At 38.1% G+C, this 12,912-nt stretch overlaps 1 protein-coding gene across 1 annotated transcript; it reads left to right on the top strand.

The window, feature by feature from the left end:
- The first annotated feature begins 5,125 nt into the window (after positions 1-5,125).
- Positions 5,126-12,215, top strand: LOC143615036 (methylcrotonoyl-CoA carboxylase subunit alpha, mitochondrial-like). Its single transcript, XM_077088295.1, has 16 exons — positions 5,126-5,537; positions 6,907-7,028; positions 7,462-7,609; positions 7,705-7,833; positions 7,976-8,071; positions 8,149-8,208; positions 8,372-8,464; positions 8,577-8,688; positions 9,023-9,127; positions 9,464-9,600; positions 9,821-10,055; positions 10,136-10,293; positions 11,326-11,442; positions 11,530-11,772; positions 11,851-11,946; positions 12,095-12,215. Exons 1-16 carry the CDS (start codon positions 5,205-5,207, stop codon positions 12,101-12,103), a joined length of 2,193 nt encoding a protein of 730 aa, XP_076944410.1. The 5' UTR covers positions 5,126-5,204; the 3' UTR covers positions 12,104-12,215.
- Positions 12,216-12,912: the final 697 nt, after the last annotated feature.

Raw genomic sequence — 12,912 nt, 5'->3', positions numbered from 1 at the left:
TAAGTACTTTGGATAAGTTAACCTTTCAACGTGGCAGATAATAGGTTAAAGTTTTGCTTCCTCTTTCGTGATTGTGCGGGTAAGACCGTCACTTTCACTTAGTAGGATGGCTAAACTTTACCTATATCTGACCTGCGTGGAGGTTTTCCTCATTTTTTCCTTGAAGAGATTTTCTAAGTGTTCTGAATAAGTTAACCGTTCGACGCGCGGTTGTCAATAGGTTAAAGTTCAGTTTCCTCTATCATGATTTGTGCGGTTAGGCCCGGCACTTTCATTTAGTGGGATGACCGAACTTCACCTATGACTGACCTGCGTGAAGGTTTGCCGTTTTTTGTGTTTATGCGGGTTTTGCCGCCTTCCACACGCAACGATTTCTTCACACTTATTTATGCGGTGAAAACCCATCAGTGTTTTGGAATAAATTAACCGTTCGACGCGCGGTTGTCAATAGGTTAGTTCGGTTTCCTCTATCATGATTTGTGCGGGTAGGACCGGCACTTTCATTTAGTGGAATGACCCAACTTTACCTATAACTGACCTGCGTGAAGATTGTCATCTGTTTTTTGTGCTTACGCGGGTTTTGCCGCCTTCCACACGCAACGATTTCTTCACTTATTTATACGGTGAAAACCGGCATATCAGTGTTTTGAATAAATTAACCGTTCGACGCGCGGTTGTTAATAGGTTAGTTCGGTGTCCTCTATCATGATTTGTGCGGTTAGGACCGGCACTTTCATTTAGTAGGATGATCAAAGTTTACCTATGACTGATCTGCGTGAAGGCTTTCCTTATATTTTCTTTAGAAATTTGTCGTTTTGTGTTTATGCGGGTTTTGCCGCCTTCCACACGCAACGACTTGCTTTCCCACTTATGTATGCGGTGAAGACCGGCATATCAGTGTGGAAAGTTCATTAAGTATAAATGTAAGACCATCAGCGTCAATGTGATAAGGAGAATCATTTTCATTAGAAGTGGCTCTGGGCCTTTTCTTTTACAAGTTTGGAATTGATCTACATGCAGACTGTGTAATTGAGCTCCCTTCCATGTTATTGGGAGTGTCATCGAGCCTTTCGAGTCGATATGCACTTGGTTCGGAATCTCGTTGTTTACGCAGTATGTAGTCTCCGACATTGAAGCTGCAGTTTTATTCGTGTTTTCCCCAACTGGGGTTCTACACGCATTAGCCTGCTCAGCGTTCATTACGCCACGAGGTGCGTCAGCGTCCCAGCTCTGACAAATGCTTCGACGATATCCTTCAAGTCTACGCATTCCTCGGTGTTGTGGCCTCTTGTCCTGTGGAAGTCACAGAATTTGCTCTGATCAGCGTTGTGACGCTCTCGGATTATTGGAGCCTTTGGCCATGGGAGCCTCTCGGTGTCGAATATCTCGGTGACGCTTTTGGTGAGTGGCGTCCATCTGGAGTTCCGGTTCGACGACTGCATGTTATCCTTTCCGCCTAACCGAGGGTGCGAGCCGGATGAGGTGTCAAAGTTTACCCTTGACTGCCAAATGCCTAGCTTCCTCTTTTTGTTTAGTCGGGCGGTAAGGACATTGTTTTCTCTTATTTTCTGGGTGTAGAGGTTTGTGCTCTGGGGAAGATCTCTACCCAGTTGCTTTTCCGTTTCCGCGAAGCGTTTAGCTGCTGTCATGATGGCATCCCATGTGGATGGCATGCCATCTTTACCCGTTAAGGTACGGATGAGCTCTGGGTCTTTTGCGCCCTGGATGAAAGCAGCGCGAACAAGATCTTCGCTAATATTGCCCAGACTTAGCTTCTTTGAGTTGAAACGAGTGATGAAGTCTAGTAAAGACTCATCTTCCTCTCGGATGCAGGTGAGGATTGTCCATTGCTCCTCAGTGTACTTTCTTTGTTGACTGAAGTGTTGGCTGAACTTCTGTTGGAAGTCTGCCCAATCATAGATGTGGTGGACCGGTAGACGGTCAAACCACGCTCTGGCTGCTCCAACCAGCGTCATTTGGAACATATAACACCACGTGGGTTCCGTCCAGTTGCTGACGGTTGCCCCCGCTATGAATCTGTTCAAATGATCGTCTGGGTCGGATATACCATCATAGGTGCCGATGTTGGACATCTGTTTGGCACTTCTTGGGGCGATTGCTTCCGCAATGTCCCTTGCAAACTTGGAGGTTCCCGCATTTGCAGCGGTTGGTCTGAAGGTTTTAGAGAAGTCACGTGGGTTTCCACCCGCGTTTTTTGGTTTGAAGGTTTCTCCAAAATTCCTTCTTGGTTGGAAGTCCGTTTCCTTACGCTTCCCTTTCGCCTTATGGCGAGGGTTTACGTCGGTGTCGGATTCCTCCGAATCATCGTCCAAGTACTCGCACTCATTGCTCATGTTGAGCTGTTGTCGAGTGCTTCCGAATTCGTCAGCCTGTTTGAGTGAACGTAAGCGTTCATCCAACTCAGCTTGGAATTCCCTTTGACGTTTTTTTCGCCCACGCCTTAACTTGTTCAAGTGTTTGGCGGGGGGGCCTCGTCTGTTGTCTTTCCACCTGGGTATCAATGAATCCCAGGGGAGGATTGTTTACTGCACTTGCCCCGGCTCGGGTAACCGGGGTAGTGTTCGTAAAATTTACTGCACTTGCCCCGGCTTGGGTAACCGGGGTAGTGTTCGTAAAATGTGTGTATTCGCCGGTGTTCCCCCCAGTAGCTGGGGTTGTGGTTACCGGGGTTTCTTGGTTACTCCCTGGCCTGGGGACCGGAGTAACGTTAACCATCTTTTCGGAGGTTTTGAAAAAACTGAGAATTAGTTCTAGCTTTTATGCACGGATGGCGCCAATGAAGAAACACTAATTGACCCCGGGCAGATTACGGATAATCTGGGGGTTAAATAGATGTTTCCCACGAGGGGTTAGGTCCGGCAAAGATGGTTGTTCTTCAGATGACCTGCAAAACAGACACCGTGAGCTCGTCACTGAGAAGGGGGGGGTACCTCCTTGTGACCACCCTCCGGCGTGAGAATCAGACTAGATTGCTCTTGAATATAAGTGTATATTAAGAGAAACGACTAGAGCAGATATGATGGTATGAGATGAGATGATAATACCGTTCCAAGGTGTTGGAGTATTTATAGCCGAAGGTAGGTTTCCAAGCAGGTACAGCCGGCTGAATAGTATTCCTGTTCTGCCAACTGTGGGCTATGCACGTGCCATGCTGGTGGTTGGTGGGTAGGCAGCGGCTGATAGTGACCAGTCCGGCTGTGTACTATTCTTGTTCCACCAACTGCAGGCTATGCACGTCTTCAACTATGAAATTTCTAGATACAAATCCGCACAATGCACGTGTTTATGAAATTTAACATTCTTTATACAAACTGTGATGCATATTTGTATAAATCAGCTCTACATACAACAGGGAAGTAGAGTGGATTAAAGCTATTGCAATTTATGGTGTTCATCGATTTTTTTTCCTTAATTCCATTTGTGGAAGTAGAGTGGATTAAAGCTCTGATTGTTTTGATTCTCTTATTTTTATGGTGTGTGGATTCCTAAATTAGACTTAGGTTGTATATCAATTAAATTGATAGTGTTAGAATAAAGGTTTCAAATATTTTTTTCTTGGTGCACACCATGTTTTTGCATTCGTTTTTGTATTTTGTTATGGTTTCACAACCCCCGCAATGCGGGGTCGAAATCCTAGTTTACAATTAAAGATCAAAGAAGAGGATGTTCTTTATGATCATTTGAGATACAGACAACGGGTGAGAAAACGAGAATTACTCTAGGAATAAAGAAAAATGTGAGAACTCCGTATGATTTTAAAAATGATGTTCTTTTATACCCTTGTCAAGTGTTATACTTTACCTTTTTTTACAATGTTAGCCAACACATTTTACTTATCTTTTCCTTAGATCAACCGATTAAACCTTTTGTTTCTTCGATCAACTTAATTATTATACTTCTTTTTATGTTGTTTAACCAACGTAATTTTATTTATCTATATTTTCTATCAGCTTATGTCAATATGTCAAATGCTATCTAGTAGAACCATGCGAAATAATTATATGGTTTTCTTGAACACACACTTTACTTTACTAAGAACGATGACTTTTCTTGTGTTTTTGGTTACACTACACTACTTAAATTGGGGACCCCCGTTGCCCAATTCCGGCTAGACTATGTTGTTTTAATCGTGCTCACGGTGGTTTCAGAATTTGGCTTGGACGTTCCCCGTGAAACCATACTGTCGGGTCGTCGTTTTACCGCTACATAAACAAAGATCTCTAACGAAACACATGATGAAACAAAAACCTAGATAAACTTGGGATTCGAACCAACAATTTATGGTTTTATAGTTTTATCTAGGAAATTTCCCAAAATAGCCATTTTTTACCATTGGTTTTCACAAATAGCCCAAGACCAAACAAAACACCCTAGCCAAAAAGTTCCGTCGGATCTGACTAAAACCATTTATGATCTGACTGAATTTTTGGACCTTTAAAATCGCGCAACGTGTCAACGTTTTAATGGATCCGGCTGAATTTCTTAAAATTCTGTCGGATCCGACTGAATTCTTCATCTTCTATCTCTCAAACCCTAAACCTCCATAACCAATCTCCATCTCCATCTCCATCTTTCTTATTTCTTCACAACATCAAACAAATAAATAGTGCAAATCGCTTAGTTTCTCAAGGTCAACACAACCATAGTGTTCAATTTCACTCTATAACTCAAAATCGAAAACCCCCCAAATTATAAAATCTAGGGTTTCATCAGACAAATTAAACAGTTGGATCCGACTGTCTTTTCCTCCGACGGTTCGTCCGGCTAATCGGTCGGCCAAAACCTTAAAACGTCCGGATCCGACTGAATATCAGGCAACGTGGCACGTCATGAAAGGCCACAAATTCCGTCGGATCAGGTATTATTTCAGTCAGATTCAACATAATAATATGGCTAGTTTAGAATTTGGTTTGGTCTTAGAGCTACAATAGGAAAAGTTTGATTACTATATTGAAAAATTTTCCTTTTATCTATAGACCGTAGTCAATGTGTTAGTTCAATCGATATATCATCATGTCTCTAACGTGGCAAATATATCAAACTAATAATAACAAAATAATAATTTATATAAAAAGACACGATGGCGTGGACTGATAGACTCGCCACGTGAGCGTTATGGTCTCTTGTTATTACAAATCCCCAACGACACTACCACCATTCGCCACACTTCCTTCCGTACAACCATGTCAATGACGTCATTCATTTACCGGAAACTCCGCCGGACCTCCACCAACCGGTTCACCTACACTCAATTCCGATCATCATCCGCATCAACAGACACCAATCGGAAGATCGAGAAGCTACTGATTGCCAACAGAGGCGAAATCGCCTGTAGGATTATGCGAACGGCCAAGAGGTTAGGTATACAGACGGTTGCGGTTTACAGTGACGCCGATAGGCATAGTTTGCATGTCAAGTCAGCTGATGAGGCTGTTAGGATCGGTCCGCCACCGGCTCAGTCGAGTTATCTTAACGCTAGTAATATAATTGAAGCTGCGGCACGTACTGGTGCTCAGGTATGGTCAACTTAGGGCTTCGTTGACTTTGACTTTGACTTTGTTGTTGTTATGTTAGACTCGTGGCTTTTGTTTGATAATTGTATAGTAAGACCTATTAATTTTTAGGATTTAAGTAGAAATTGAAACAGTTAATTGTTAATAGTGAGATGATTTAGTTTGCTGCTGTACAGTTTCATAATTAGTGTAGTGTAAGGCCTGTAAACACAACGAACTGAACCGAACCGGACCGGACGAGACTTTGTTCGTGTTCGTTCATTAAGATTTTTCCGGACTAACGGACGGTCTATGAATACTCTACTGAACGGGAATTCGTGTCCGTGTTTGTTCATTAAGGAATTGAGCTTGTTTGTGTCCGTTCGTTAATATTGTAAACGGACGCTAATGAACACACGGACTAACGGACGCTAATGGACAAACGAACGGAAACGAACACTAATGAAAAAACGTACATAAACGACCCTAACGGAAAAATTAACAGAAACAACACTAACGGACATAAAGGATTACATATTAATTCAAGAATAATAATATCATGAATCCACACAAATTCACCCAATAATCTGGAATTACACCACATGATATCCAAATTAATATGAGGATAGAAAAACAAATAAATTAAATATATTAATATATAAAATATTAATTGATATTAATTTATAAAATATTAATACATGGACCTTATTGGACGGACATAAATTAACCTAATTAGACAAACGTAAGCGGACGCATTGCCGAATGTTCTCGGACACTATTGAACGAACGCGGCCTCTGTCCTTCTTCATTCATTGAGCTTACCTTACCGAACAAAATTTTTTGTTCATGTCCGGTTTGTCTATTAAATGGACGAACATAAACGAACTTCCTGCCGAATGGTTTGCCGGATCGCTGGATGTCCGGTTTGTATACAGCCTGATTTGTCTAAATTTTGGGTACGTATTTACCTAGGTTTAGTTTTGTTATACTGATCTTACTGCTTGTTAATCACTTGGAGTGTGAATTAATAATAGAGGCTGATTTTGACTGAAATTTGTGTGCTTAGACTTTCACATTTCATGTTATGTTGATGTTTGTGTAAATTGCATCTAAATTGGTATTGTAAATGACACTAGCATCTGTTTGAAAACAAAGGTTGAGCTATGGTGTCAAGTATTTTACTTACTGTTGACCCCTTTTGACACAAGGAGACTTTGTGTATATATCTTATGAGCATGATTTTAGCACTTTTTGGTTCATATTTTGCTATTGGTAGTAATTGCAGTTCAGTTTCATCATACATTGATCTCAAGTTTTGTTAGCTTGTTGATTTTTTTGGTTTCTATGCATTCAAGAAAGTGGTTCATGAGTGGATGTTATTTTTTGATCATAGGCTATACATCCTGGATATGGTTTCTTATCAGAAAATGCAGACTTTGCTCAACTTTGTGAAAATGAAGGATTGACATTTGTTGGACCCCCTGCATCAGCAATTCGTGAAATGGGCGATAAAAGGTGCATATATCTGTAAATTCTTTTTATGTAAGTATAATATGGCATTAATCTAGTTCATAACTGATCTCTTAGTGTTCTTAGTTTATAGAAAAGTGTTATTGGGGCTGAGAAGTAAGAGATTTTCAATCTCTTTATGTTGGTATTTGTATCTTCAATAGCCTTTGCATTTTTTCTAACTAACTTGTGGTAATATCTATCACCACATTAAATTAATATTCTCAAGAAGGAAATCAATTTTTGAGCTGAAATACGAACATATTTAGCTTCTTGCATCATTCTTTTGACATACCTATACATCCATTGGCTTAAAATCAAGTCCTCTCTATTTCTGCATTCACGTCTTCAATTGCTTCATTTTCTTTACATAATGTTTTCTTTGAATTATTTCTTCTATTCAGCATCTTCTCATTTGTTGCTATTATGTTACCATCAGTGCATCAAAGAGAATAATGGGTGCAGCAGGTGTGCCACTTGTGCCTGGATATCATGGTCATGAACAAGATATTGATATCATGAAATCAGAAGCAGATAAGATCGGATACCCTATTCTAATAAAGCCCACCCATGGAGGTGGAGGAAAGGTACTTTTTTTTACCTAAAATAGTTGTTAATCTTGTTTCAGATAATATATTTATGTCAATTTTGTGTAAATGTTTGGTGAGTTTCAGGGTATGAGATATTGATGAGTCCAAAAGAGTTTGTTGACTCATTCTTAGGAGCCCAACGAGAGGCTGCTGCTTCATTTGGTGTGAACACAATTTTGCTTGAGAAATATATAACCAGACCAAGGCATATAGAAGTCCAAGTAATCTTCTAGTTTTAATACTTTCACAGTTATTGTTTTTAGTTACAACTAAAACTGATTTTACTTTAAAATTTATGATAAATAGCCATATATATCTAATCAAATAACCATCTAATCTTCATTCTCAACTTCATAATGATAGGTATTCGGGGACAAGCAGGGAAATACTGTATACTTGTATGAGAGAGATTGCAGTGTGCAGAGAAGACACCAAAAGATAATTGAAGAAGCTCCAGCTGTAATTGATACACATATTTAATCTTATTATTTCTTTATGTAATTTATCTGGAATTGTGACAAACCTCTGTTTTGCAGCCAGATATCGTTAACGACTTCCGAACACGTTTGGGTCAAGCTGCTGTATCTGCTGCCAAGGTAAGGATCCCTGCGGAGCTTTAATATGTGTAGCTATTTTTGGTATCTAAGGAGTAAGTTTAATAATTTAATAGGGTATCTAATTAAAATATGTGTGTTCTCTTGGTTATAGTATATCTTCAGTGGTTTTACTAAAATGACAGTTTGTGTGTGATTATTATAGGCGGTTGGTTATCACAATGCTGGTACAGTTGAGTTTATCGTTGATACTCTGTCTGGGGAATTTTATTTTATGGAGATGAACACCCGTCTTCAGGTACATGCTTGTGTCATCACATTATATTAACAACTAACACTAACAAGTGATTAGTGAAGGATAGGATATTTGTGTTGCATTTAAATCTAATTTTATTACATTCTTTTCTCAGGTCGAACATCCTGTGACAGAGATGGTTGTTGGTCAAGATCTTGTAGAGTGGCAAATTCGTGTTGCTAATGGAGAATCACTTCCCCTTGATCAAACACAGATTCCTTTATCAGGTGAATTGTCGCTTCAACTATATTTTTGTTCCTATATTAATTTGTTAAAATATGATTATAGAACTATATATTACAATAATATACCTTTTGTATAAATCCATGCAGAAGGTTTTATGAGATTGACTACATTTCAAATGACTTTCAACCTTTTTGACTTGTTTTTCTATAGTTAGCTTAACCTATTTGATTTGTCGATAAAACATAATCCAAATCAATCCATTTGTATATGAATGATAATGCATAGGCTTTTGAATTTTCTATGTTTGTTTTGTCACATATTCTTTGTTTAATGTGTTCAATATACATATATTCTTAGTTTGATTGCAATTTGCAGGCCATGCTTTTGAAGCCCGAATATATGCTGAAAATGTGCCAAGAGGATTTCTTCCTGCAACTGGAGTTCTTCAATATTACCATCCTATTCCAGCCTCGCCAAGTGGTATGTTTCTGCTTAAATCATTAATAGTATGTTTCTGCAACATGTAGTTAATAATCATAAGGGAACGGAAATATCTAGTTTATGACGGTAAGTTAAATCATCCTTTTCTGCTGAACATATGATAAGATGAAACAAATAGTTCTTTGAACTCTTAAAATAGTAGTTTAATAGTTTCATTATCTCAGGACATCCATGCTCATAGGCTTTTTAAACAAAATGGAATTGTTAACTCTTGTTTTGTCCAATAAAACTTCTAAAAGCTTTTGGTTAACTCCATTTTTGTTCAATAAACTTCTAGAATGAAATTATTAAACCACTTGATATAATGCATGCCAGTTCGAGTTGAGACCGGAGTTGAAGAAGGGGACACTGTAAGCATGCATTACGACCCTATGATTGCTAAGCTTGTGGTTTGGGGAGAGAACCGCGCTGCAGCGTTAGTTAAACTGAAGGATTCTTTATCCAAGTTTCAGGTATGCTTTGTTACCAATATCTTACCGTGGTTAACTTAAAAACAATTTTATTATTGATTCTTCGATAATACTATCATTTTGCACTATTATTTCCAGAATTTGCATATATTAGTTAAATATTTCATAATATTTAGTAAAAATATCAAACTACTAATTTAATATGATTGCATAATCATATTCTTGATTATATTGCAATTACACATGTACATACTTTTGGCAGGTCGCAGGTTTGCCCACAAATATTGAGTTTCTGTACAAACTAGCTAACCACAAGGCATTTGCAAATGGTGAACTTGAAACCCATTTTATCGATCAATTTAAAGACGACTTATTTGTAAAACCAAAAGATTCTGCATCAGCAGAGGCAGCATATGATGCTGCTAAACACAGTGCAGCCTTAGTAGCTGCATGTATATGTGAAAAGGAGCGCTCACTATTGAAGAAAAGCCCACCCGGTACACCTGAAAACCTTTTCTTTTAAAAATTGCTTATTGTTAAAAAAAATGTTAACTAATCATTAATAAATGTGCTTTAGGTGGGTTGTCTCTGTGGTACACACATCCTCCATTTAGACCCAATCTTTATGCTACACGTTCAGTAGAACTTGACTGGGAGAATGAGTACCGTGATAATGCCTTAGAGCACCTCACTCTTTCCATTGATTTTCTGCCAAACGGGAATTACCTCGTCAAGGTAAACATTATAAGAATGCTAATAAGTTAGGTTGAGTTAATAAGTTGAGTTAACTCTTTCTATTGATTTTCCTATTTTCATTTATGTTGGAGGTGGTGAAATGGGGTGGGGAGTTTAAACGAGCCGCCAGGCTGTTTGCGGATTACTCGAGCTTGGCTCGCTAACAGCTTGAAACGAGCCGGGCTTAAACGAGCTCGAGCTTAAATTGGAGCTCATTTGCGGACGAGTTTGAGCACAAAGGAGCTTATTATTCCTCCCAAATTACCATAACGAAATAACCGAATACAAACAAAAACCGACGCTTTGGTTATATATTTTTGTAACAACCGAACTTTTGGTTGGTTTAGATCTTGCAAGTAATTAAAACTGAAAAAACGGAACCGAATATGCGGATTTAATATTGAATTTTAATTTTTTAAGTAATTTATAAGAATTTAATAAAATAGTGTATCCCAAATGTTTAGCCCATATGTATAATAATCATTTGATTATTAGTTAACAAAAATATTAGGTCCAAACCGAAACTGAGTTTTTAATAACTCAAAAACCAAAACTTGGGTTTTTGGCTTGGTTTGAGCCCAAAACCAATCCAAACCGACCCATGCAAGCATGTACGCCCCTATATAATACTTTATTATATAATAAATATACACATGCATAGTTACATAATAGATATTATATTATATAAACTTATATTATATAAACTTTGTCCAATTTTTTCAAAACTTGTTTAAGTAATTAGTGTGTCATCACTATGATATATGATTACAATAGTTATCTCATTTCAGCATTGATGTAAGTTTTTGAATAAAGTGATGTGTTAGAGATTCTAACAAAGATGAAGAAAAAGCACTTTGGGCACTGTTTGACTCATACAACTCAGTTGACCTGATTTCTTTTCAGCTTACTCTTTTCATATAAAATGTTTGACCGTTTTGGATAAAACATAATCTGAACCTCGCTCGTATAACTTTTTAAAACATTCAATATCAAAACTTGCAATCAAGTCTGCTTTATACGTATTATTTATAGACAGGGGAAAACAACTCTAGTCATCTGGAAGCCGCAGTAACACACCTGGGAGACCATGATTTCAGAGTTGAGGCTGATGGTATAAGCAAGAATGTGAATCTTGCCAGTTATTTAACGGTACACCAAAGATTTGAATCTTTGTATAAATAATTTGTGTCAATGATTATAGAACCAACCGACATTCTTTCTTGTTAAAACTTGCAGGATCGAACTGAGCACATTCACATATGGCATGGTTCGAACCATCATCACTTTAAGCAAAAAGTCGGGCTTGATTTGTTGGATAACCTTGAAACGCATGATCACCGAACCCATGAATCTGCATCTCATCCTCCAGGGACAGTTGTCGCTCCCATGTCTGGTCTGGTGGTTAAGATTCTGGTAAAAGATGGGATGAAAGTTGAAGGTGGTCAGCCTTTGTTAGTTATGGAAGCTATGAAAATGGAGGTATGAAATTATTCTCACACAAATCGTTTATATTTGTAGTTTGTTTTAAATCCATACTAATATATGGTTATTAAATAGCATGTGATCAAGGCACCAACCTCTGGCATTGTTAGCGGGCTTCAAGTCGCTTTTGGCCAACAGGTTTCTGACAACAGTGTTCTCTTCAGTGTCAAGGTTAGTCACTTCAATTCAATGTTATTATGTTCAGAATATCTGTTTCAGCAGATTTTTTCTTTTTTCTGTTTTGAGATCAGAGAGAACTCAGTACCTGTTTTCGCTAAGACAGTTTTGACTAATGAAACAAACCAATATGTTTGGACAGGCTGAATAATATTGAGGTGCAAATATGGCCCAAGTAACCGTAACGTATTATTGGTGGGCGGGAGTTGATACCAATAACCGGCGTCAACTCGTATGTATATTGTAGATTGTAATGCATTTCTTATGTCATGAACTTTGTATTAGTTTATTCATGTACCTTTGAGTTTTTTCTCTCTTGCTCACGCGTGGAGGTGAAAAAATCGGTGGCTAACTCACAACATTTTCAGTGAGGGTCAAATTAAGTTGGTTAGACTTTGATAGAACATCTCGAAAGATGATGAAAATGTTTAAATGACCCTTTGCTCGACCGGATTCAGTTTTTACCAAGATGTAAGTTTGGCTCGGCCGACCTTGCTATATAGGTAAAACTAGACCCAAATGAAATAATATTTAAAGAAAGCTGTCAAGTTGTCAACTACTAATCAGGTGTGTTTATGGGTTAGAATCGTAGTTGAATTTTGAAAGCAAAGAATTTCTTACCCACCCACCCCACTCCCGTTTCACGTCATGATGCGTGTTTTTGTTTTATATATCACTATTGTTCTAACAAATGCTACAACTGAATATAATAAGACAAAAATGCATATCCAAAAACTAATAGCCATCAGATATGATTATGTTTGGTAAAGGGGTCATGTCATTCATCAACAAATATGTTGATTTTAGTAAATGTAATTTGTTCATGGACTCATTCAGGTTGCTTTAAATTATTAATCAAGTAATTTGAGTCAACTTAGATAATCTAATGACTGTTTAGGGGCTATTTGGTAGCCTCTTAACAATCATTAAGAGGCTACCTCTTAAAGATTAAAATGTAGC

The sequence above is a fragment of the Bidens hawaiensis genome, unplaced genomic scaffold (assembly GCF_021521415.1).
Source record: "Bidens hawaiensis isolate Kalapana, Puna unplaced genomic scaffold, B.hawaiensis_p1.1 tig00041718_1, whole genome shotgun sequence".
Lineage (NCBI taxonomy): Eukaryota > Viridiplantae > Streptophyta > Magnoliopsida > Asterales > Asteraceae > Bidens > Bidens hawaiensis.
The sequence above is the reverse complement of the archived record's forward strand: the minus strand, read 5'-3'. Positions and strand labels throughout refer to the sequence as shown.